Here is a 26,593-nt window from a genome sequence, read left to right on the forward strand (position 1 = left end):
ATATACTGTATCTAATGCAAATGTATACATTTTAAAGTACTTTTTTTTAGTGCAATTAACAGTAAGTTACTGACCCTGAATCAGCTGGCAAAGGCTGAGGAAACAAATATCAGCTAAATTTGACATTTATTTCAAAAGACTACTGCTAAAGAGCTCCCCCTACCTGTTGGAGGTTGTATATTTTGGACAAACCAATGAATGAAAAGGCACCTAAAAACAGCAGTTTTTAGATGCCTATTTCCATGCATTGGATGTACCTTCATGGAATTGGAACACACAAGCGCACCACATGGCATTAGTGTGAGAAAGTGAGCATGTGTGAGCCCGTGTATACGCGTGTGCCCATTTCAGACCAGTCCGTTGTTCCTTGGAGGTGTAAATACCAACGAGCACGAGCCGGGTTCCAGTGGTGGTCATGCAGAAGCGCATGCAATGCAGCAGGACCCCAAATAGGAGTTTAGTGGCGACCCGCCCTCCCCAACGGTCCCGGCCCACCCGAACATCAACCCCTACTTCATGCAGCATGCAGTGCATGCACCCCCCCTCCTCCCTCCCCATCCCTCACAGAACAAGAGCAGTGCAGCCGCGCAGAGAGAGTATCATTTCATCTTTTATTGACCACTTGTATTTTTGGGTTAGTTTAGCATCTTTCATTGGGTGATTTCTCATAGGGTTAAGTGATATTTTGCATTATGTTTTTTTTTTTCTTCTGATCTCTCGATGCAAAACGGGTGCAGTTTTTTTTTAAGGTCAGATAAAGGGTGGCATTCCCTACAGAATTAAAGAGGAAAAATGGCTGTGTTGTACACCGAGAGGTGTAGGACTGGATTAGGGGCAACAGGTATAGAGGTTAGTTCACTTCAGACTGGAAAGCTATGAGATATGCACCACATATAAAAATAATGAGAAGGGGGGGAGTGGTGTGCTTGGCAATGGATAGAGAGAAAGTCTGAGAGGAGAAAGAGAGCAAAAAAAGAGGTGTTGTTTGTTTGAGATGAGGGGAAATCAGAGAGTGAGGAAAGTGAGAGGAAGAGGTAGGAGTGAAGGGAGCCTCAGTAAAGCTTTGAGAGCTTGTAATTAAATTGCACTTCACAAAATGTCTACCACATTAAAATTGTCCATGCTGGCATAGAGGAAGTCCGTTCAGTGGATCTTAGTCAGTGTAGACGCCAGTTGTAATTAGACGTAAATTATAAAAGTGGAAGTACTGTCTGTCCAAGTACAACCATATCGCTGTGTACAGCTGATGAAACATGCAGTGGACAAAAAACTCCAGAAAACTATTACTTGCAAAAATATTTGTAGTGTGAACAGTAAGAAAACGCATGAAATATGATGTTTCCAATCTCTTAATGAATGGTCACATGAGAAATCAAGTCGTTTTTTCCTCAGAAATATGTGCATTTTCTGTAATATTTTCAAAATACACTAATTTTTGCTCACTCTGTCCTCAAAAACCCCTCCGTTCAAAAGTTTCGCTTTTTCTAAAGAAGAATTTATATGTACATATTTACTGTATAAATATATACAGTATTATATCAAAAATGATTTGAATGATTTCTGGATCATGTGACACTGAAGACTGGAAAATCATATTTTAAAATATCAAAATAAAAAACAGCTATTTTGAATCGTAATAATATCTCACAATATATATACTCTTATTATATTTTTGATCAAATAAATGCAGCCTTGGTGCATATAAGAGAAAATCTTACCAACCTCAAACTTTTGAACAGTAGTGTACATGACATTCACTATGCAGAAAATAGTGAATGGTGTAAGAACAAATCATTGTTTTGTACACAGTATAAGCATGAATTGTATTTAAAAGAGACTACAGTACACAGATATACATCATGGGACATTAATTACAGTCTCCACCTGCAAAACGACAGACAAATAATATTTTGTATGAAAACAAAAAACTAACAACATGGCTCTGGTTTCATTCACCTCAAACTAAACACACCATCATCTAATCTGACTAAGGTCCATGACCTATAATGAACATGTAATGACATGTAAAATGGCTGGATGTAACTGTCAGATAAGGATGCATTCAGATTATTACTATTTGCATAATTAAGAAGCATGCTGACTAAAGTGAAGAAATGAGAGAGGGAGAAGGAGACAGGATGTAAAAGAGAGAGAGAGAGAGAGAGAGAGAGAGAGAGAGAGAGAGAGAGAGAGAGAGAGAGAGAGAGAGAGAGAGAGAGAGAGAGAGAGAGAGAGAAAGAGAGAGCAAGAGAAAGAAAGGAGAAGGATGCAGAGATGTAGTGGCTGAAAATGCAAATTGGAGGAATGTGGGGGGAAAGAAAAGATAGAGTGAGAGACAGTAAGACAGAAAGAGAGAGGGGAACGGAAACAGGTCAGAACTGCATTGACAGAATCAAACGAAGGACAGGTGGGAAAGCTTATCTGTGATTCTAGTGGATTTGCTGAAAAAAATCAAAAGGATAAAGTGGCTCTAAAGACTCCTAAAAGCTGTGTGATCGCACTAGCTGAACCTACGGAAGTGTCATCTGCCGAACTCATGGAAAATATACTGGACATCTGTAGACTTTAGGAATCATCCACTGGAGGGAGAGACGCAGAGGACCAAAGGCACACAATCCTTCCCAGTCCTTCTGTACACGCACACAGTGAAACATGTATATTTCTGTCTATATGCTTCATATTTGTATCTAAAGTTTAACACAGGCTCTATTTCTGCAATGAACATGGAAAACATAATGCGAAAATAATACAAGATTCCTTGTTTTCAAGTTAAAGTCAACATGAAACGGCATTCGAAATCCATTTTACTTCTGCAATATGATGTTCATGAGTGAAACTGGATATTCCAAGAGAACAAAAGTTGTAGGCGACTTGATTTTATTCACTAGGAATTCATTTGAGTTGTTGCAGAGGAGGAACTACTAATTCACTTTTGATGAAAGATTATGAAGAAAAACTTTTTGGGGTTCGGAATAATACTGCACCAATGAATAAGACCTGGTAAGTGCATTAAGAAACTAAATAGGGTCTATTTTGATTTCATGTTGATTTTAACAAATGTCTAAAAATTAATAAACGCATCATCTCTAACTATAAGACAGCAAAAAAAAGTTAACAGTTGCTGTCTTGCAACAAAATCATTTGCATCTGCATGTGAGTGAGTGAGTATTTGAGTACGGTGCAGAAGGGCTGGCAAGGTACCCTCCGTTCCCGCTCTCCAGTGGATGTGTGCGTACGTGTGTGTGTGTGTGTGTCAGCTGGCTAACACTTTCACCGGTACCCCACAATGTAAAAAGAAAGATACAGCAGCTCACCAACACCAACACTAACAGAAAAAAAACGGACAGCTTTGATTGGCTGTGGCGCACCCACGGCGGGCTGCTGCCGCTAACCTTGTAGGCGACCCGAGCCGGGCACCTCTTTCCCAGGCCTAGCGGAGGACACATGTGCCTGAGCATCTCATACATATCAGTGTAACTGATCCTGCCGCTGTAAGGGGGAGTGGGGTGGGAGGGGAGGGGTGAGACCCCCAAAAATGAAACGAGGAGAACGGGGGGGTAAAATAGGAGGACAACGAAGGACGAATAAAACAATGGACAAGAAGAGAAACAATGGAGGGGGACAAACCGGAGGATGGTGGGATTTAAACCAAAAAAGGAGAAAGGAGGAGGAAATAAGAACGGCAAGAAGGAAAAACAAAGACACATAGGTTATTTTTTTGGTCTGGGCGAGGGGCGGGGTTTTGAGAGCGTGAGAGCTCTTGATTGGCTGGAGGTTAAACAGGAGGAGGGGAAGCTGGTTTTTAGTCCTAGTAAAAACACTGTTCTATGCGATCGTAGGACGGTCCCATAGAACTGCAGTGGGGCTTCAAACAGGCAAAGAAAAGCTCCGCTGCTTGGTGGTGAACTATGGCAGTCACGTCAATGCAGTCCTCTGATCCCCAACCCTCACTTCGTCCCCAAACAAGAACAATGCACACTGTTACACCCAGTTTGCCAAGGCATGGTTCAACAGCAAGCAGAAAGAAAAGAAAATAACAAAATGACTGATTCGTTCGATTGTGTTTTTTTTTTTTTGGCTGTTAAGAGTGATTTATTCCACAGAGAGGTTCGTACAGACTTGGCTGTCGATGGCAGTGCATATCATGCTTCTAAAAAGGTGTCTGCATTGTCCTGCACATTCTCATTTGTCATATCAGAATGCATACAGAGATGGCAAATAAAATAACAAAAATGAATTTCAAGTAAAAGAAGAAAAACTGTGGAGAAGAGTAAACAAAAGAAACTGAAAAAAGAAAAAAGAAAAAGAAAAAAGAAAAGCAACATTCATTCCAGTCTTCAATGCGAGCAGGTGCTTAAGTTTTTTGTTTAGTAGGATCCAAACCTTGCAGGCCACCCTATGAGGACATTTCTTGCCTAAGCCCAGCGGGGGGTCGATAACCCGCAATAAACTGTACATATCCTTATAATGAATGCGCCCGCTGCAAGAAGAATACAGGGAGGTTAGAGAGGGGGCAAACACAGGAAAAGAGAGAAAAAAAGAGAGCCAGAGAGCCAAAGAGGAGATGGAGAGGAAGAAGAAAAAATAGTGAAACAAGAAGAGGAGCACAAAGAACAAGAGAATAAAAGCACACATATCCATTGACAAATCACAGACCAAACCCAGTGAAGTTGTTCCACTGCCTCAAACCAAGAGAAAACCAGATCATTCGAAGGACAGCCCAACCGATTTTAAGCTATAACAAACATGTTCAGGTCATACGAAAGACTGTAATCTTCCTGGAATGGACACTTTTCACAAGACTGTGATGATGAATTTCCACACTAATTAAAACCTAGCAATAATAGATTTGTTAGAAAAATTAGCAAAATCAGCAAGGTTAGATTTTTGTGATAGTTTTGATGAAAGATCAAAAGGATAAACAATGTAGATTTATTATCACAGCCTTCTTTGAACATATTTACCAAGGGTGCAAATAATTCAAACCAAATATTAAAAATATTATAAACTAAATAAATAAATGCATAGAAGCATGCTACAGCCATTATAAATAAATGCCCATTTACCTCTTAAGACAGTTCTCATGCTATAGTTTACTTCCGTAATAAAAACCTGGAAATGTGAAAAGGGGCCATTGTCTTGGATAAATTTAAACATGCATGTGAGGGTTACTGTAGCCGAGATTTCAATGCATGTCAAAATCCAGTGCAATAAACCCCAGCTATATGCATGTGAGTGAAATCACCAGAGAAAAACAACAACAACAAAAAATTGGTACAGCTGTCCTTGAATGATCTTTAGTGCTGTTCTGAATCCTCCCCCTATCACGGTGCGGAGTAAACGAATCCACCGATATGACCGTGCACATGAGAGGCTCTCTCATCTTTACGAGTCCAATGACTTAATTGAACTGCATACAGTGACAGCTACGTGGGCTTTACAGGCAAAATACATGAGGTGTATTTTGTTAACGTTTGTATGCAGTGGCAAGTACAGAAATAAGCTGCGACAGCTTGTCTGTGAAGATGTTTGCCATGCACACCTGAGCCATAAAGATGGGAGAATTAAGTCATTGTGAAGTCAGAATCTGCCATGCACAGGGTCTTACGTTCAACTCTCTCTCTCTCTCGCTTATATTCTTTTAAATTACTTCCTCTGATTCTTGCTGTAGTTCTTATACGCATTATTTTTATTTTTATTCTTGAGCTTCTTCAGACCATCTCCATGCGCTCCTGCAGAACAGCACTTGAGAATGAGGCAAGCACTGGGACGGGGGGAAGTGGGAGACACTACTGACTGGGCAGACAGAGTTTGTGCAGTTGGTACAATTGGGCTCATCTACATATGTGACAAGAAACCAGACTGCAGTTTGCAGTCACATCAGCCCTAGGAGGGATTTAAAGACAAACATTGGGGCATTTTGAGAGATTGAGATCCACTATTTGTGACAGGGCTTTATCTTGAGTGACCATGGACAGTGTTTTGGGACATTTTGGGGATGTTTTCAGTAACAAAAGATGCAAGAGCTATGGAGAAGAATGGTTAGTTTTTAAGTTAGTTTGTGTGCACATATCTGTGATAAAATAATATTTAGAATGTTACAGTGTTTGTTAGCTTGCAGTAAGCATGTTTTTAAAAATTGTTGTTATTAGGTGTTGCAATTGATTTAGGATTTACATTATACAATTTAAAGGAAAAATCAATGCTTGCACGTGTGTTTACACCTGGTCACTTCATGCGTTTTCTGTGATCGGATGGCTATCCGATTGCGAAAAGACCAGGGGCCCTATTTTAACGATCTGAAACGCAAGTGTCTAAGCGCAAAGCGCAAGTAACTTTGTGGGCGGATCCCGGCGCTGTTGCTATTTTCCCGGCGGGATAAATGCCTCTTGCGCCTGGCGCAAATCTAAAAGAGGTTGGTCTGAAGTAGCTTCATTATTCATAGGTGTGGTTTGGGCGTAACGTGGAATAAACCAATCAGAGCGTCATCTCACATTCCCTTTAAGAGCAGGTGCGCATGTTGCATGGCGGATTGCTATTATAACGGCGGATTAACCAGGCGCGCGTCAGGAGCGGTTCACAGCCGAGGAGAGCAACGTTCTTGTCAGGACCGTGAAAGACAGAGAAGTGACGTTGTATTGCGTGTTTTGCGTGCACCTGTAAACTATGGCATAAACCCTCATGCAGTTACACCCTCAGACGGCACTGTTTATTGACTGTCTGAAGTAGAATGCATGCAGAAATAACAAGAAATTCCATGTTCAAATCAGACTTATCTATCTATTTATCTCTCTATCTATCTATCTATCTATCTATCTATCTATCTATCTATCTATCTATCTATCTATCTATCTATCTATCTATCTATCTATCTATCTATCTATCTATCTATCTATCTATCTATCTATCTATCTATCTATCTATCTATCTATCGTGGGTGGGTTTCTCCCATCCCCATACAAATCAGCGTCGGTTAAACAGGCGTGGGAGGAAAAAAACTAAATTTTCATGGACACCACAATGATTTCCCTCATGTGTTAATATTTTTCCTTGTTATAATGTATGATTTGCAAAAATAAAAACTGCTGCATCTGTGTTGATGAGAGAATCAAAGTGTATGCGCGTTGTGCACCCGCTACATTATGGCCAAGCATGCGCGCTTAAAATAGCATAATGAACAACGCGCAACGCGCCACTGACTTTAGACTAGTTTTTTTCTGGTCAGTGGCGCAATTGTTTTATAGAACAGCAAAATAGCATGAGGGAAAGTTTGCGCCGGAACACGCCTCCTCTTTGCGCTGAACCGCCCCGGGGAGCGCAAGTGTATTTCTTAGTTAACCGACGTGCGTCTGTGGAGGGAAAAGTCCGCTTTGCGCGGGTGCAAAATAGGAATGATACATGCGTCAGTGTACAAAGTCATTTGCGCCGGGTGCAAGATAGAGCCCCAGGTGTAAATGCCCTCCGAAATGTATTCGAGACGGATTTAAATCCGATCGCTCAAACCACATCAGGAGGTGGTCTGAGCCGCATTCCAGATGAAACTGAACAAATGTAAATGCATCTGGTTGTTGAAATCACATGTACATTTTACTCCTCCAAACAATGCTAAAAATAAACGTGTGAGAGCGTGTTATTGGCTATATGACATGTTATAGCCTGATGTGACGGCGCTACGGCAACACGCATCGCCGCAGATGGGCGGAGTATCTCTTTATCAAGCCAACGCGCAAACTACTACAAATAAAACTGAAAGTGAGTGGCAGACGCTCAACACACAATCATCTTCATTAAAAGTAAAGAAACTAATTGATCTTATCAGTGCTGATGTCGCTGTCTCTCCTATTGCGGTCTTTGATTTTGAAATTAGCTGATGATCAATAAAATGCAGCTCATATCTGTTGCTTTTTGTGACATGAACTCCATTAAATCTGCTTATAGCGCGGAAATTGGAGATCAGATTTATATCCATTTTGCGAAAACACATTTAGTGTAAATGGAATCATTTTGTTAAATCAGATAGCTATCCGATCAGTAAAAACGCATGAAGTGATCAGGTGTAAACGGGCCCTAAAAGAATGTGAGCATCTTTAAAATTGTGTTTTTGTTAGAAAGTGTGTGTGAGATAAAAAGTTGTGCGTGCAACTCACCAGGCTGCTGGGTCGTACTCTGCCCATATCCTGACATACTCATCCAAATGATGTGGACCCAGGATGGAGGAGTCCCTGGTCAAGTACTCAAAGTTATCCATGATGACAGCAACGAAGAGATTCAGCATCTAAACACATAAACAGACCGCCCCAAAAACATCCTGAATCAACTATTTACTGTTTTGAAGCGAAAAATAAAAAACGGATGCATCTCTGAGAGAAAAAGTCAAATGTTAAAAAATGTGATTAAAGGAGTCATGAACTGCCTTTTAATATTATTTTGTACTGTTTTCTGTGGTCCACTAATAGTGTTAGAAAGGTTTTTACCTAAAAAAAACACCATAATTAGTAAGTAATAGGCTATTTTCTACCCTGTTTTTGAGCCTCGATCCTGAAACACTGGGTGTGCCGCATGGAAGACTTGGAAGTAACTGCCCACTGCTATTATTGGGTAATAGTGTTGCATATGTAAAAATAGATTAAACCAATTAGGTCCCAAAGCTTGAAAGGACAGCTGAGTGCCCACCGATGTGAAAATCTGCGTTTTTTCGCAGACTTTATCCTTCAGCAATGGACGCTGTTTTAATTTTGATTAAACACGTACACATATTAAGTACATATCAAATGATCTATAACAAAGCAATAGTAAGACAGGATAAACAAAACATTTTTGTGTGTTGAGCTGTTCCTGTCAGATCCAATACAGAATTTTTAAATTTCAGTCTCTCAGCAAATCCTGCATTGAACTGTGCCTTGTTTACAAAGGAATCCGAAAGTAAAATGTAGCGAACAAATGGACAGCTGCTTACTAACTCGATTTGGAACTGTATTAAATATAAACTTCAACTACGCAATCCTTACGTTGGGATCTGAAGGAAGGAAATGCAACGACTGAGTTTTTCCACAACCTGGCACTGCACAACGTCTTGCCGTCCCCGAAGCCATCTTTATCGCTTGTTAGCTCTAGTAACCTAGCGTTAGCGTCTCTGTGTTATTTACCTACTACATGGCATAAGCGATTCGGTGGGCGGGGCTAAAAAGGTAACTTTAAAATAAAAGGTGTGGGTCTTCTTCGGCAAAGGCGGTCTTTCACGGCACTATGACGTCATAATTCCACACTTTTCAGATCTTGTCTTTTTCTGGCCTTAGTTTCAATAAGCTGGTTTTGGAATAACAATCAAGTTTTTAAATTTACAGGATATTTTTATAGTATAACGACCTCTTAACTGTCAAAAGATCAAGGAAAATTGTAATTCTTAGTTCATGACCCTTTAAAGGGATACTCCAGGATTTAGCATTAAGCTTTGTATCAGTAGAAAACCAGTAGTATTTTCGAATTACCGCGCTCCCCCCCCCATATCCCCCTCATATGAGAGAAAAATTAATTTTTAGTCTGGAAAAAATCCTCCGATGACGCAAAAATCGTCATTTTGCGTCATCGGAGGATTTTTGTGCCAGAGGCTAAAGCCAGTGTTCACGCCCATATGGGGCGGGATCTCACTCACAGAATGTAAAGATAGTGTCAGCCATCTTTCTGTAGAAGCTAAGCTAACAGGCTCTTGCCTCTTGGTCTGTGTAGAAAGTTTGTATAGTAGGCTAATCACGATAGCGGAAGGTAGTTTTGAAGTTGAAATGGCAGAAGGGGATTTCGAAGATCTGTTGCGAGAATCTGATGCTCGCGGCTACCTGTACGAGCCGCAATACAGTGATAAACAGTTGCGGGAGATGGAGGAACAAGAGGCGGCCGGAGCGAGACCTGAGCCCGACCAGACTCGAGCTGGGGCGGACTGGCGGTGTCAGTGCTCTCGCTGTGCGCCTATGGAAACTAGGGGTGTAACGATACACAAACCTGACGGTTCGGTTCATCCCACGGTTTTGAGGTCTCGGTTCGGTTCGGTTCGGTTCATTTCGGTGGGGTGGGGGGGTTTAGAAAGCTAAAATTGCTTTTATATTTTATTAAACAGTGCTTTAATGAACAAATTGTGTCCTTGTCTTTAAATTAATTCCATTACAAGTAAACGTTTCTCAAGGATAACAAAATTATCTGCTAATGCTGTAAACTACAGCCCTTACTTGCACATTACTATAACATTAAAGCTTAACAACAGAGCCTAGACTTTTAGCCTAAATGATATAATAATAATCAACACTCAAATAACAAATTGTATGAAAACATGTAAACTACACATAAGGCAATTTTTGCATTAACATGTTTTTACTCTAATTTGTTAATGTTATAATAATTTTACACAGTTGCTGTTATTTTCATGACAACTATTTTAAACATACATTAAATAATCAAGATATCATAAACAGGTTAAGTAAAATATAATATATAGGCTAATATATAGCATTTATTTAGTGAAAGAGTTAGCAAACCAGCAAGCTGTGGACACTGAATGACTTGCCTGAGGTAAATATAAAGCTATGTGAAAAACTAAGCGTTTTATTGACGTATTTCCGCTGTTGAAACACTGATTGAGTGTTTACACGAGTTATGATGCCTTTCAGTAAGTATACTGTATCTTTCAACATATCTTCGGGTGTCCATTCATGTTTATTCTGTAACTGAGGAAGAGATGATCGCGCTCCGCGCTGCCGCATGCATACAGTGATATCTGTCACGCCACATCTAAGAGCGCCAAAACGGCATTTTTTTGTTTGCATTTCGTGATCAAATAGACATAATTTGAAAGATTACACCTTGCTTATTATCAAAAGTAACAAAACACTGAGCTTATTGCAATTATATGTGGTTAATGGTGGTTAGGCAACAGCCCTGTATTCGTTGTGTACACATAACACATGAGGTGCAATAAGCCGGGGCTGGAGCGGGGCTGGAGCGGGGCAGCAGGGGGCGGGGCGTGTTCGGTTCGCCGTGAGAGTATCGCGATACGTATCGTGGGTGGTGTATCGCGGTTTTTCGGTTCGGTTCAAATATCGTTACACCCCTAATGGAAACAGATATAGAGTCCTATTGATGTCGCGAATCTCAGCAATGCCATTTTCTTCTGGACGAGATCACTGAATCCCCAGAGCTTTGAGTGTAAAAGTATTAATATTCGTAATTTTTTAATTAAAAGTTATAACTCACATTGGTTGTGGTTCTTTTTATAAACCTTTAGTGTTACTAGAGTATGGATTAGCCTAGATAATGTATTAGCTTAGAGAAATAGTGATTTCAATTGGAGGAAAACAGTTCATATGCAGAGCTACTAAGCTACTCTGTTGACATGGTCCTGCCTTGCATCATATTTTTAATGTGAAAGTCTAAGTTGTGTTACATACATTAGGCTAGTACATCCCGGTACAACGCAATTTAGCACCATTTCGATGCAAATTTATCAAATAACTCACGATGTATCAAAGCAAGCCTAGCTGTATCCATTTTTCGGATTCTGCCGCCTGTAACCGGTAGGTGTGGTTTGGGAGTGGCCTCGTAAGGGCAGCAAAGCAAGAGCATTCTGGGAGTTGTTGTCTTTCAGCCACATGAGTAAAAAATATATTTTCTGCCTTTTCTCAGTGAATGCTTCAATTTCAAAAATAATTTCACATTTCTACTATATAAATGACCAATATTAAATACACATTCATCTTCCCAGAGGTGAAGTATCCCTTTAAGGTAAATTGAAAAAAAGAAGGAGTAAAGAAACAAGTGGAGGTTGTTCTCACCAGGAAAGAACAGAGGAAGATGAAAGAAACAAAGTATGCATAGGCAAAGTTGCTGCCGCACTCTGGCCCTTCGTTCCCAGATTTCTCATCACACTTCTTTCCTCCGAGACATGCCAGCATGATATCATGCCATGCCTCGCCAGTGGCACTCCTGTTACCAAAAACACACACATACATGATATTAAAAAAAGTTTTTGTTAACTGACAAAAAATAGATTATATATAATATTAGTAGGAAAAACTTATACTTAGAAAACCTTAAAAAAAAGTTCTAACTTCAAATAAAAAAACTGAAATAAAAACAAATTAAAGCTAAACAGAAATATTACAAAAATAAAATGACAAAAAGCAGGTTTTGGTGGGAATTTTTTTTGTGCAAATATTTCAAATCTTGCTCCTAAAAACAAAATAGAAAGGTTTAATTGGAAGTACTAAAATGACTCAAATAAAAATAAATTAAATCTAAATAGAAATTTAGATTCGCACCTGACAAAAACACTATAACTTAATGCTAAAATAATAATAATAAAATATTTAAAATATTAATAATAATAAAAATAAAAAAACAACAACAAGCTAATTCAAAACATAAATAATAGCAATACTAAAATAACACCAGTAAAGACACAGGATGGACCTGAAGAGGAGCATTAGGGCCATGATGAAGGTTCTGAAGTTGTTGTGTTCGTTGATCGCACTGTCTTCCTCTTCTGTAATATCCAAGTTCCCAAACAACTAAAGCATCACAGAGCAGATATAAAACTTATGCACACATCACGACATTCACAGTTGTGATATCCCAGCAACCAAATGCCATTTATATGTGTTGATAGATGGTATATTTAAGTTTTATTTTGTCTTGATTTAGTTCTATAAAAACTCACAGTGATGTTAAAGCTCATTTTAAATAGGACAGCTGTTACCTGCATGCCAATGATGGCATAGATGAAGAACAGAATTGCAATGAGCAGACACACATATGGCAAAGCCTGTAAAAAGACAAAAACAGCATGAAAGGTGGAAGAAATAAGACAGAATTTTGATGGTTGGCAAACTGTAAAATAGGTTGAGTGTATTTGTCACTATGCTTTTATTTATTAGCTACAAGACCACAAGAATTTATAAAGAAGTATTACATCTCTACAATCAATACACTGCCTCTCTACGATATTGCATGAAATTATGCACTAGATTTTTTTTTTTTTAAATGTTCAAATCAATAAATAAGCTCAATTTGTAAAATGTTCAGATGCCAAACAATGAATTATAATATTAAAAATAAATAATTTCAAAGAATTAATTCACTCTAAATCCCTTTAAGGCAGGTCAGTTGGTTATGCTTATAAAAGTCTCTCTTTTTTTAACTGAAAGGTGGGACTTAAGAGTGCATGAAATTTTTGTAAAGGTTTTGGTGTGAAAAATGTTTGCATATATCTTAAATCTTGTTTCTAAGTCACATTGGATTTTGTCTGTGCATGAGAATTGGTGTGGATGTTTTCGTACCTTAAATGACTGAACGAAGGTCCAAAGCAGAATGCGAATGGTCTCGCCCTGCCTCAAGAGCTTAATGAGACGTGCTGCTCGGAAGAGTCTCAGAAAACTCAGGTTTATGAAGTTATTCTGGGGAGATTAGATTGAGACGAATGTAGAAAGAATGTTCCAGAAGAAAATGGAGAATGCAAAAGAGACAGACAGAAGATATAGTAGAGAGATGTGGGGTAAAGTGAAGAAGAAAATTACAATCAGTTTACTTAATGATAACAAATCAGTTTTTAGTCAAATAAATTTTTTTATAATTTAGAAGGAAAGAGTGGGTTAAAGTAATCAATAAGTTATACAAAAATTTTGCATATAAATATACATAAAGTAATGTATAAAATAAACTTAAAATGGGATTGACAAAAAAAAAAAGAAAAAGAAAAAGAAAAAAAGATCACTACAAAATTACCAAATTAATTCAGTAGGGGCTAAAAAAACAATCACTAAACTGTAACAGTCATCATCCAATCATATATTAAAGCGTAAACTTTTTTTAATCAAATGCACTGATCTGTTGAGACAGGCAAGTCAGAGTATGGAAGCAGCCCGATGCACCGTATTATTTAGGCTTTAGCAAGTTCAGGCATAAGGAATAGAATACCAACAACATTAGCCAATGGGGATTAGCTGCGTTGGTCATGTAATTCTCAATGGTCCAATCCACACACAAAGGTCATGCCAATTGTCTTTTAATGGCATTTTAGAAGTACTTAAAAATTCACATTTTCAATGTGGTATTTTAACACTTTCCCCGCCACTGACGGAAATTTCCGTAATTTGTGAGAAAACGCCATTGACAGGCTTTCCGTGTTTTCACTGTTATATGGTAGGGGGTGCTATTGAAAGAGGTGCTCTTTTGAAAGAGTACTGAATCTCCTGATCAAAACACACTTGAAGGAGATGCAGAAACAAGCAATCTCATATGTAATCATATACATATGTAAAATAATCCGATCACCAAAATTAAACAGCCTATAAATCAGTACTGCCCAATATTACTGAATGAAATGTTGACCCAGGACGAGCTAGAGGAATGTGCAAGCATTAGGGGTGTTGATGGACTCGATCTACTCCAGCGATGTTTTGATTATCGTTCTGAATCAGATCTGGATGTAGTCTTTGACAAAAATATGATTTTCTTAGCTTTTTGCTCAAAATGTTGCTTTTTTTAATGACACTTACCCACATTCAAGTGTTGATAAAAAGCTAGGATACATTTTTTTTAAGCAAAGGGTCAGTTCCTTATTTTGATATACTGCATGTTCAGATATTCATACAAACAAATATTCTGGGGGCCATGACATTTTTGTGAAAATGATCAAAAACGCTGGCGGTGGCTGGCAACTTTAAAAACGGTGGCAGGGAAAGAGTTAAGTACATTTGATATAATCAGTCAGCAAAATGTTGCGTTTAGACTTGGTACAATAAATAATAAGTCTCAACTGTGTGGACAGGTTATTGAGGATCAATCACCCATTCCAGCATACACATATTTCAATGAGTGAGATGCAGAGGAGGAACTACAGTAGAGCAGAACAGGCGGATGACTCGAGAAAAGGAGGGAAGAAATAAGGTAATGAAAGAAAAGTCATCATGCAGCTTTTTCTAAAGTGCATGGCATTCAGTGATGATATGGCAACGACTGTGACTAACTGTGCAAGTGTAAAGGCATTTTTATGCAAAAACAATAAGAGCAAGAGTCATGAACTGTCTTTAACCTCTTATAAATACATTTAGGTAAATCAACTTGTCAGTAAAGTTGGTTTAATTTATAAGATATTTGCCCATATATGGTTAAATATACATGTAATATATATATAAATGTAAATATATATGTATTTTTTATTAGGGTGGACAGTATGACCAAACGATTTTATGAGTAATTTTACATCATTATGGTAATAGTACATATAATCACAAAAGAGTTATTTAGAGTTCTGTAAAAACAATAGCTGTGTGGATAAATGTATCACGATATAAATACTGACATATTTTAACCATCATACCACCCAGTCCTATTTTGTTTGAGCTTTTTTTTTTATAGCTAATAGAGTGTATGAGCATTAATGTGAGCAGCTGTCCAACTGTCAAGCATCTTTGGGGTTGGGGGTCATTATACTGGAAGCACATGCTTTGAGGAAGGAAGGGAAGGAAGAGCGAGGAATTTTGGGTAATGGATGCAATAGAAGCGGAGAATAAATTACAAACCAACCGGATTCTATGTGTTGTTGCAGTAGATGGATGCATACATGTACAGTGAGTGTGTGAGGGGTTTGGATGGGTACATATGAGATGGAAGATATGAGAGTTTCATAGTGCATTTTTTGTTTGTTTTGGATTGGATGGGTTTATCGCCAACAAATCAGAGGAACAAAGAAAGCATGTAAAAAGATAAAACAGGAATAAGTCGTTATGGATACAGTCAACAGGCTGATTAATCAAACACAGGTATGGTGGGCATTGATTCACTATCAAGGCTGTTCCAGTGGCCGAAACATATTTTACTGATTTGACCAGACAGTAAAATATGAGGATTATGACCTAAAAAGCATTTCTTTTTAAAACCATGTTACAAATACAATGCTAAATACCTCAGGGGCTGTGTTGTTTTTGTTAATAAAAAGTCTTTGGCGATTGAAATGAAGCTAAAATTAAATAAAATATTTTATTCAATTATAAAATTTTAGATGAAAAACTGAAAAGTGAAAAGCGAAAATGATAAATGTTATCTTTGCAACAAACTGAAATATGTTTCAGTTAAAGTACTAACATTACTAAAACTAAAACTGAAATAAAAAATACAGCTAAATAGAAATATTAAATTAAAAATTAAATAAGAAAAATGGAAATAGAAAAACGAAAAGCACATAACAAAATTACTAAAAGTTAAACTAAAATTTAAATGAAAACTGAAGATAAAATAAAAATGTATTTCAAAATATGTATAAATACTGTAATTGTATAAAAATAATACTGCTCAGGGGAAAGTTGGAATAAGAATCCACATTGTGTAATGTGTGGCCACTGGGAGAGCCAACAAACTTCAGTGTAACACATCAGAGTAAAGTGTCTGTTTAGTTTTTATAGACAGAGCACACAAAAAGCACAGACAAGAAACAACACCAGCACAAATACACACTTAAACACTGACATTCACACACAACACCCAGTACAAATACACACAACACTTAGCAATAGCATGAACACGTGATGTGAAAGACTGAACGGGTAAATATTCAAGTAGACAAAAGTTTTAACATTTTGCTGACAAGCAATTTTACAAAATAAAGTTTGAAGAGTTGCATTTAAACCTTCCTCATTATTAAACATGTAAAATATGAAAAAGTGTAATAATTGGTTGATGTATTAAACATGCTATATATTCAGTACTTAAATATTCATGTGTGTCAATGCAACTTTTTACAGTCACAAGAAAGGGAAGTGATTGCATTTACAGGGATTAAAATTAAATTCACATTTGTCCATTAAATTCCAACATGAATCAAGATGCAATCTGTATTTGCTTTCTAAACTTGTCTATAAGTGCACTTACCCCAAACTCTGTCACTAAAATATCTGTGATGCTGCCGATAACGGACACAAAATCAAAAATATTCCAAGCGTCTCGGAAATAATTCTGCAGAGAAACAAAAGAAGAGCGTGAGTTAACCAATCATGTCAGAGTTCTCGGGGAGCGAGGATCCATATTTTACCCAATCCTGCAATGACAAGACTATTAAAGAAATATAGCCAATCAAATCCCTGTCACCATGGAGACAGGCAGACAAGTGCATTAGATGTTTTTTTTTTCCCCAAACACATTTTTCGAAAGGGGTTAGGGAAAGAAACGTTTCATAAATATCTCAGGTCTAAATAAGTAACAGGATGTATGAATTAATAATGGGTGATATCTTTAGATTGTGCGATGAGTAATGCTAGGAAGAGCAGGATGTGTGACTTACTTTGATACCAAAGGCAATGATTTTCAGAATACACTCCATGAAGAAGAGTGTCGTGAACACAATATTCAGGTTCTTCAGGACTTTATCATACGCCTCGGAGGCCCCGTCGTACTGGAAACATAGAGTAATGAAAATGTAGACCCTGATGGATGTACAGACATGATTGATGCAAGGGGAGGAAGAAGAAGCTCGTACCTTCATCATAAGGACGACTGTGTTGAGCGCAATGAGAGCCATGATACTGTACTCAAACGGAGGCGACACCACAAACTGCCACATTCGGTACTGAAAGCTTTGCTTGTTCTGAGGCATGTGGCGCGTTAGAGGTTTGGCATTTATAGCAAAATCAATACAGGCTCTCTAGAAGACACAGAACAACAGAAAACAGTGAAAGAAGGATCATAGCTAATCATAGCACCGACTAATGCTCATAGCTGATGTTTTTTTGTTTTTTTACATTAGCATGTGGTTAAATATAAAAAAAAGTGTGCACAAATGTAATCATCTCAATTGAAATGAGACGATTATGCCCCAGAAACACAGTTTTATATACATGAATAGGAAAACTAAGTTTTCTAATGATGTAATTATTCATGCCTCATCTATTGAACTGTAGAAAAGTCCAACAACATCCAGTGAACAGTTCCTCTGCCAGAGCAAGTGTTTGTGTCTGTGCTTGGAGTGTCTGATCCCCATATGTACAAAAATATTTTATATTAAATTATTATTATTATTTTGTGTGTGGCTCTCTCTTGCTCTGTCATGCCTTCTGTTTTCATTTTCGCTGTCAATCATTAATAACCAGTGTGACGTCACTGTTTTTGCTGCTCTTGTTTAGTCAAAGCTTTTGCTAGCGTTGTTCTAACTGTGCCAATCTTTATTTGTACCGTTTTTGTTTTGTCATCTTGCATGTTATTAATTTTTGTTATAAACAATTTTTTTTGTTTTTGTTATTTGTTAACTAAACTGTCCACAATCTCGGATATAATTTTATAAACACAATGCACACAATGCAATTGAAGGATTTATAGGATGTTGCCTGAAATTTTGGTCAAAATTAGGTATGTTAGTTTGGTTTACTCATTTGAATAAAATAGCAATTACCTCATTCTTTTCGAGGCTGTAGTCCTCCATCATCTTGTCTCCTTGCTCCTGGAAAGTGATGATGATGAGAGCTACAAAGATGTTTACGAAGAAGAAGGGGAAGACAACGAAGTACACCACGTAAAAGATGGACATTTCCATCCGGTACCCCGGGCTCGGGCCCTGGTTCTCATAAGTGGAGTCCACAGAGTGCTTCAACACCCTGAAAGAGAAAAGAAAGGAAGAGGCGATGACACCAGAGATGGCACACAAGCGCTTATTTGTGAGTGAATGCCAACTCACTGCGGCCATCCCTCTCCAGTGGACACAGTAAAGAGAGTAAGCAGGGCCCAAAGCACGTTGTCGTAGTGAAAATCGTACTTCTTCCACTCCCGCTTCTGCGATTTGACCTCGTTATTACGCTCATACACCAAATATTCGCCCCTGAAACACAAATACACATGAAAAACTCAACAAACTGCCTTTTTTCATAATCATGGGTGAGTATAGAGCAGTTCACACCAAGGACGATAACGTTTTAGTAATTGTTGTAATTCTATAACGGATATACAACGGTAATGGCACAGAGGAACAATATTGTTGGAACAACTTTTTAGAGCTAAGGAATGATAAAAACATCGACCCCAATCAGAATCCACCCGACTTTAAAAAGGTCAAACATTTAAAGTGGCAAATGACAGCACATGCTTATAATAAACAGACCGTTATCATGCATTGGTGTGGATGCTAATATGGTTATCGATAAAGTTACATTTATAGTTATCATTGGTGTGATCGGACCTTAAGTGTATTACTGTGGACCATGTCGCCAGATTTTTTTATTAAAATCATCTTTAATTGCAGGTCATCTCTCCTTACCTGCAGTCACGGGCGAACTCTTTGGACTCGTCGGTACAGTAGAAGAATCGTCCCTTAAAGAGCTGCACGGCCACCACAGCGAAGATGAACATGAACAGCATGTAGACAATGAGGATGTTCAACACGTTCTTCAGAGAGTTTACTACACAGTCAAACACCGCCTGGGAGAAAGAGACGAATGAAATTAGTATAGTGCACTAATGTAGCAAACAAAACATGTGAAATCAGGATGATGCGATAACATGTATCACAGCTGTGTAGGTGTATGTGTGCATCTTTGACTGTACTTTTAGTTTAGGAAGACGTTTGATGGTCTTGAGTGGACGTAGCACCCTTAGGACCCTCAGAGACTTGATGACACTGATGTCTTTCCCCTTACTGCTCCCCCTGAGGAGTGGAGGCAAACAACAGGACATTAACATGCTGTACAATGAGACCGAAAGAGTGATACGGACATTTTGAAAGACCGTCTCCATCTATTTTCATCACATTTCACTTCTAGATCATTCTTTGAGCTTCCATTTTACTCTTAATGTAGAAGATAGTTTCAATATCACCATGCAACAGTTAATACTATGTTGTATGTAGACTCATTTGTTGTGGAATTCTTATTATCAAAAATCTTTCTTTTTTTTCAAGCAAGTTTTCACAGGCCTTCAGATTCTCAACCATCGATGGTTTTTGGTTTACTTGTTTTCTTCTCTGGACATTCCAAAAGCATAACACATTCAAGTAAGTATCAAAACTGTCAGGCATTTTCTGGTGCAATGCCCAGCCAAACCTCTTTCTTTCTTTTTAATTTTTTTTTTAGCTGTGTTAGAGCAGACAAGGGAATGGAGGTCTGGGATATGGAGGCTGTTTGTGTTAATTGTAGGTAACATGACAAGACTGAGGGTTCACTGAGATGCAAAAGGCTAGCGGACTTGAGTCCAACTGTATCTTGTCCCTAGAAGAACTTGAGGAAGCTCAAACCAGGAGACAAAGACAAGTTACAAGGACATTTCATTGCATTCAAACCAATAAGGGAAACAAAAGGAAAAACTGTCAATATATTTCCTGCCATTTGGATTTTTACAAGAAAATCGTCAAGAAATGCTTGCCATTTTGAAGAATTTTTGACCAGGAAACTTGATGTATAGTGCCATAGTCTGTCTACACTGGAAAGCTGCAAAATTGATTATCCTAAAATATTCATGAACACGGATCAATCAGCTGTAAGATCAAGGTTAAAAAAAGAATAGCTTAATTGCTAACAGAAATCAGGGGGAATTAAATGGACTTTGCATGGGTTATATGCAGTATATATATATATATATATATATATATATATATATAAATTACATGAAAATAAATGAATGCTTGGTAAATAAATAAAAACAAACAAATTAAAAATAAATATAAAAAGAAAATAATGAGGTTAATAATGGGTTAATAATGAGGTTATTTAAATATATAACTAGTGCTGTCAAATTGTGATTAATCGCATCTAACATAAAAGTTTGCATTTATATTATATGTGTGTGAATATATCATATTTATATATATATATAAATATGTGTGTACATATATATACACACATACATACAGCATATATATGCATCCATGTATGTACACACACATTATATAAACACAAATAATCACGAATAATCGATTTGACAGCACTATATATACTAATAATATTCATAGTAAAAAAAATGACATTTAACATTTGTGAATAAAGTTATTTTATTTTAGAAAGATGGTGAAAAAGTGGCTGGAGTAGATAAAGTACCTGGCGTTTCTAGTGTCTATTAAATGATAATGTTAGTGATCTTGAATCCAGTGTAGACAGTGTTAGCCATCAAGAATGATTCCTTATTGAGCCAAGCTCAGTCTTATGAATGTGGCAGAGTATTTACACAGGTCCCAAACACAAACAGAAGTGAACTCTTCAATCAAGCGGCCAAGACAGCTGTCTTTAACTATGAACTTCCAGGCAAGTCCCAGCTGAAGACCAGCCAGCTCATGACAGATTGATTGAGTCGGAGCATTGGAAAAGGTCCAGGTTACCAATAATCAATTACTCGCTCCTGACTGTGCTCAGAGAAAGGTGTGCAGTACTGTAAGCAGTGTACAAAAGTGCGATCTCTTCTGTATCTTTGTGTTCAGACGTTTAGGTCCACAGATGGACCCGTTATAACCAATGTAAGTCACGGCAGAATAAAACAAGCAGTGGGATGGAGAGAACCAGAGTGGATGAGCAAAGAGGAAGGGAGGAGGAGTGATTGTCGGGAAGGGAAAAAGAAAGAAAGAGAGAGAAGCCATCGCGTGAGCTGGACGGTAGCCGTGCGACAATAAGGAGGGGAGACTTTACCGAGAGAGGCTCCTGTTGATCACCAAGGCGTAGACATAAGAGAGGTCAGAGACAGACAGCGGAAGAAAGAAAGAGACAGAAAAGAGAGGAATACACACACACAGAAAAAGAGAAAGAGAGACAGAAAAAGAAACAAGATACTGGGAGTGGTTTGCAGAGGAACAACATCAATATGAGAGACAGACAAACAGAGAAAAAGGACCAAACAAAAAAACTCCAGCGAATGATTAAGAAAGTTGAAAGCCCCCGTGTTCAGATATTTAAAACTACAGATCAAGTAAAGTCAAACAAAATTAAAGATGCACCAAGCAATGTTTTACACATATAATAGGACTTTTGACACGTTAATTCAAATTACTGCAAAATTGATCACGGCTGACAAATTGGTAATTAAAAAACAACTGCTTTTGTGTGATACAACATCCCCTCCAACAGTGGTCAATATTGAAACTTTGCTTAGTGCATCTTTAAGTAATGTATTCCAAAACAATTCTATAGACACATATAACTGACCCTTTGTCAAGCGCTGCCAACTTGGTTACTTTTATTCGCTCACACAAGCTTTACAAAGAGTACCATAGGAGTGAATTGGAGATTTTCATGAAATTCATCTATATATGCTTATTTGCATATTTGTTTAATAATGTCTGTAAAATGTTGGGCTAAAACTATCAAACAAAACAATTCCTCCATAGGCGCATATTAGTCAGCAACAGTTGCTAAGGTGGGTTTTGCCAGTAATGTTGGAGGCAGGGATTAACTAAGGGTCAATCAGTCTTAAAATCCAGACGAAATCCTTAAAACTTTAGAAAGCTGTTGAGAGATCTAATAAACAAGTAGTGTACAGTTCTTCTAAGATAAGATCATATCTATCTGTTCATTTCACAAACAAGCTCATTATCTGATAAAAGATTATATATATATATCAATAAACAGTTTTCAGAATCATAATAATACATATATGATCATATTTTATTATGTAATATTATTATATACATATAATAAAATCTAATTATATTATAATAAAATGTTATACAAATATTATAATAAAAATTAATGTGTACTGATCTGCTGATCAAATTCTAGCTGCTTTGTTAGTGATTAACTCATGCTCGCAATTGCCACACACACACACACAAACTGAGTGTGTGTGGCAATTTCGAGCATGAGTCTGCTGCTCTTTGCCGTATTGACTCTGACTGAATCATTCTCATACACTAACCCCTGCTAGGTATTTGGCAGGTCTTTACTCTGGGCCTGTCCCCAATCAATAACTAAGGATTTAAACTTGTCACACTTATAGATTAGGACAACCCACTGCAGTAGGAGAGAATCCTCCCTCTGCCATGCCAACTCTGAGAGCAGGGGGAGATTCTCGCCACCTTACCCCTGAATCAGTACCCTGTATCAGACACTTGAGCCAGAATGGAGGTGGAATCCATAACCGACTGCAATGGAGCCAAAATGGCCGCCACACTACTGTCACCCCAAGGTGGCAGTGTTCGACGGTATTTATTTGAGTAACTTTCAAGCAGCACATACAGTCCACAACCCCACACATACCTAATTTAACAATCCAAACTTCCAGCACCTATTTGTTTACATGCTTCACAGGTATTTGTAATAACTTCATTCTTTATTCTAAGAATGAAGGTGCCAAAAGCATAATCATTTGTTGAGTCGTTTTGTTCTTATTGTGAGACTATAACAAACGGGCAAGCCTTTCCTCCACCAAACCAAGGTATTCTGGGTAATCAGAGATGCTTGTGTGTCATATGACCATGCCTATACCCAGAATGCATCCATTTAGAAAGTGTATTGCAGTGGAGAGAACAAGACTTAAAGCAATAGTTCACTCAAAAATAACATTTTGTAATTATTTATTCACCCTTATGTTGTATCAAACCTGCAAGATGTTTTTTTTTAACCATGGAACGGAAAATGAGGCATATTGAAAAAAACAACATACAGGTTTGAAACAGCATGACAGTGAGTAAATAATCACAGGTTAAAATGAAACGGTATAACCTTTCATTTCATATGTGCGTGAGTGCGAGAGAGAGAATGAGATGAAGGACAGATGATGAACAAACATCAAAAACACCAATTAATGAGAAGCAACTGTCAACCTGGAGTCTTCTTTTAATGTGTTCCTTTATTTCATTTACCATATCCTTTTATATCTCTTGTTCTCTCTATCTCTCCACATCTCTTGTGGTCTCTCTTTTTCACTCACTTTGTCAGACTCAACAAATGGAGGCCCAAATGATAAACAGCTTGACAGCTGGAGTCGGTCCAAGGCAGCTTAGTGCTGATGGAGAGGAGGAGAGGAGAGGAGAGGAGAGGAGAGGAAAGGAAAGGAAAGGAAAGGAAAGGAAAGGAAAGGAAAGGAAAGGAAAGGAAAGGAAAGGAAAGGAAAGGAAATTGGATGGGGAAGAATTGTTTTGAGGAATGAGAACAGGAAAAGACACAGGACAGAAACAGGGTTGAGAGGGTGGAGAGGGTTCATTTAGATTAGGGTCAGGGGAGGGGAATGAAAACTGGGCGTTATGTGTGGAGTGATTTTTAACTCAAAGCAGGATTTAAACATATCAGGCCATGTGTATTCGAACATACTGTACGGCCTGATAGGTTTCACTACAGGCATTCAGCTAACAGTCATTCATATCAGCATACCATGTGAATTATCTTGGCAAATATTTCAGTAAAAACAGGAGAAGAAAAATTGGCCTACCACAATTAGATTAAATCTCAAATCTACATATTAAATTTGAGGCCAGTGCATGTATGCTGATAGTTTGACTGATGTAAATAATCATGTCCACCTTCCTCAGTCCCTAATTTTTATTGCTTGTTGGAGCCAATGTTGCTTGTAAAGACGTTTGGATAGCAAAGTGTTAACAAAGACAAAAGAGTTTGACAAACAGTGAAGCAAGTGACAACTTAAGACTATTTCAAAATGTTCTTGGTTAGCTAGCAAGTTGCTATTTAGAATGGATTTTTTTTTCAGAATTACTAGTAGCATGTGATTTGAAGGTGATTATTTCTTTTAAGGTCACATGTTATGATGTTGGCTAAATGCGCAGCTGAAAAAAGAATTTGAACTGAATGCACATGCAATAATGTAAACACGTGCAATCACACATAATAAACAGATAGATGCCTATACCTCATCAAAAAAGATCTCAAACTATGCATGAGATATTTATAAACTTACCTATTTTATTTTGCTATTATTGTTCTAAAGTCTTGTTTAAAAGTGTGCAGACACATTTTTAATGCCACAAAAACCAGAGTTATGCCATTTATGACACCCAGCAATCCACCACATAATTTTACAAACATGAAAAACGTGTTTCTTGTATACACATATCTGGCCTATGGGGCTGAGGAGGATGTACACATACTAGATCATACATGCACAACAGACACTTAAAAGAATAACCAAAAAGGGTTAAACAAGAGTAAAAATCATTCCACGCTCAAAGCCCCATCAGCAAGTGTTCACTTGCTCTCCTTTCTTAGTGACTAGCTGATCTTCCCACTCTGGGGTTCAGTTTTATTCTTCAACCACTCTCTTTAAATCCCCAGGCTGCTGCTCCCCCAGGCCGTGCATAGGAAAGAAACCAGAGTACCTGTGGCAGGACGGGCTCTCGCTGATCCAAACATGGAAACCGCCTGGGCACTAAAGGGCTACAGGTGCCTGGAGACCCCTCACCCCCACAGGGCCCCAAAGGGCACAAAACTACCCTTCTCAGCAGGGGGAAAGTGTGAGGGGACAAGGTTATGGTGAATACTTGGTTGGTGGAGTAATGACGATGGAAAAGAGCCCTGATACTCCAACAAAACAAACGTTTTGCTTATGTTTAACCAATTCTGTAAATTACATATCATGGTAGAGTTTCTAAAAAAATCTATTAACTAACTCACTAAATAAATAAATGAATGTACTAGTAAAAGTTGATTAGATTTATTAATTTATTTTATTAGATTTTTTTAAAACATAATATCTGTTTTTAATTTTACATTGGGTCATGGTAGAGTTTCAAATAAATAAAATAAAATCAATCAATCATTAAACTTTATTAGATAAAAAATGTATTACATTTATGTAAAAAAAAAAAAACGCATATCTGAGATTTGAGCAGAATTCTCCATTTGCTCAATTTGGATCATTTCACTAAGATCCCATTTGTGCATTTGTTGGTTTTGACTGGAGTTGTTTCAGAGAATCTAGAGTTTATGGATTGATTGAAAGTCACGGTTAAAGGAGGAAACAAAGAAAAGTTGTTTTAGCACCAGGAGGAAGGACAGAGTGTGAGATGAGATAAAAGATGAATGGTGAGGGACGAAACAGAAGTGTCGGACACAGTATAATGGAGGGAAAAAGTTTGTGTGCATCACATAGAACTAATGGCAGGAGTTGAATGGGAAAGAAATAGGGCTGAGGCCAAGAAGAAAGCTGGGGGAGCTCATTGGTCAAAGAGAAAATATAGAGACAGACAGGCCAGTCCTGACAGAAAGTGAGTGTTTGTGTGAGCGTGAGTGTGTGTAAAGAGAGAAAGACCTTCATCTTCGTGTCTGATTGAGTGAGACAGAATGCAAAGTGACCAAAAAAAAAATAGAAATAGAGAGCTGAGAAGAGCATGCAGTGCTGACAGGAGAAGAACAGAGGAAGAGACCAAGAGAGAAAGTGGCAGAAAGTATTAAAGAGACTCCAAGGTGGCAGTGGGGAAACAGGGTGGCAGAAGAGAAGATAAAGGGCAGAAGGCAGCACTGTGGGGGCAGGAAACGGAGGAGCAAAGGGCACTTACGTGAAGGCAAAGGCTACCAGGGCACCACTAACCACTACAAAGTCCAGAAAGTTCCAGAGGTCACGAAAATATGAGCCCTCATGCAAAACCAAGCCTAACACCACCATCTGAAACACAGAGCACAGGATTAAAGCAAATAGATAA

The 26,593-nt window shown here is 38.0% G+C and overlaps 1 protein-coding gene across 19 annotated transcripts in view; it reads right to left on the reverse strand.

The window, feature by feature from the left end:
• cacna1ab (calcium channel, voltage-dependent, P/Q type, alpha 1A subunit, b) overlaps positions 1-26,593 on the reverse strand; it is a 126,355-nt gene that overhangs the window by 20,845 nt on the left and 78,917 nt on the right. For 15 of the 19 annotated variants that reach the window (XM_056248678.1, XM_056248683.1, XM_056248682.1 and 12 more), the window contains 14 exons: positions 26,450-26,556; positions 19,570-19,669; positions 19,283-19,443; positions 18,707-18,847; positions 18,425-18,626; positions 17,516-17,680; positions 17,321-17,431; positions 16,912-16,995; positions 13,323-13,439; positions 12,743-12,808; positions 12,457-12,554; positions 11,820-11,970; positions 8,148-8,275; positions 4,384-4,480 (listed from right to left, as the gene is read on the reverse strand). In XM_056248678.1, coding sequence (XP_056104653.1) covers positions 4,384-4,480; positions 8,148-8,275; positions 11,820-11,970; positions 12,457-12,554; positions 12,743-12,808; positions 13,323-13,439; positions 16,912-16,995; positions 17,321-17,431; positions 17,516-17,680; positions 18,425-18,626; positions 18,707-18,847; positions 19,283-19,443; positions 19,570-19,669; positions 26,450-26,556 — 1,728 coding nt within the window. Of the gene's footprint in view, positions 1-3,392; positions 3,490-4,383; positions 4,481-8,147; positions 8,276-11,819; positions 11,971-12,456; positions 12,555-12,742; positions 12,809-13,322; positions 13,440-16,911; positions 16,996-17,320; positions 17,432-17,515; positions 17,681-18,424; positions 18,627-18,706; positions 18,848-19,282; positions 19,444-19,569; positions 19,670-26,449; positions 26,557-26,593 lie in introns of all 19 variants that reach the window. The other 4 variants (XM_056248672.1, XM_056248677.1, XM_056248674.1 and 1 more) reach the window with 1 other exon arrangement.

This window comes from Rhinichthys klamathensis, unplaced genomic scaffold (genome assembly GCF_029890125.1).
Source record: "Rhinichthys klamathensis goyatoka isolate OS25496 unplaced genomic scaffold, OSU_Roscu_1.1 h1tg000056l_1, whole genome shotgun sequence".
NCBI classification, from domain to species: Eukaryota; Metazoa; Chordata; class Actinopteri; order Cypriniformes; family Leuciscidae; genus Rhinichthys; species Rhinichthys klamathensis.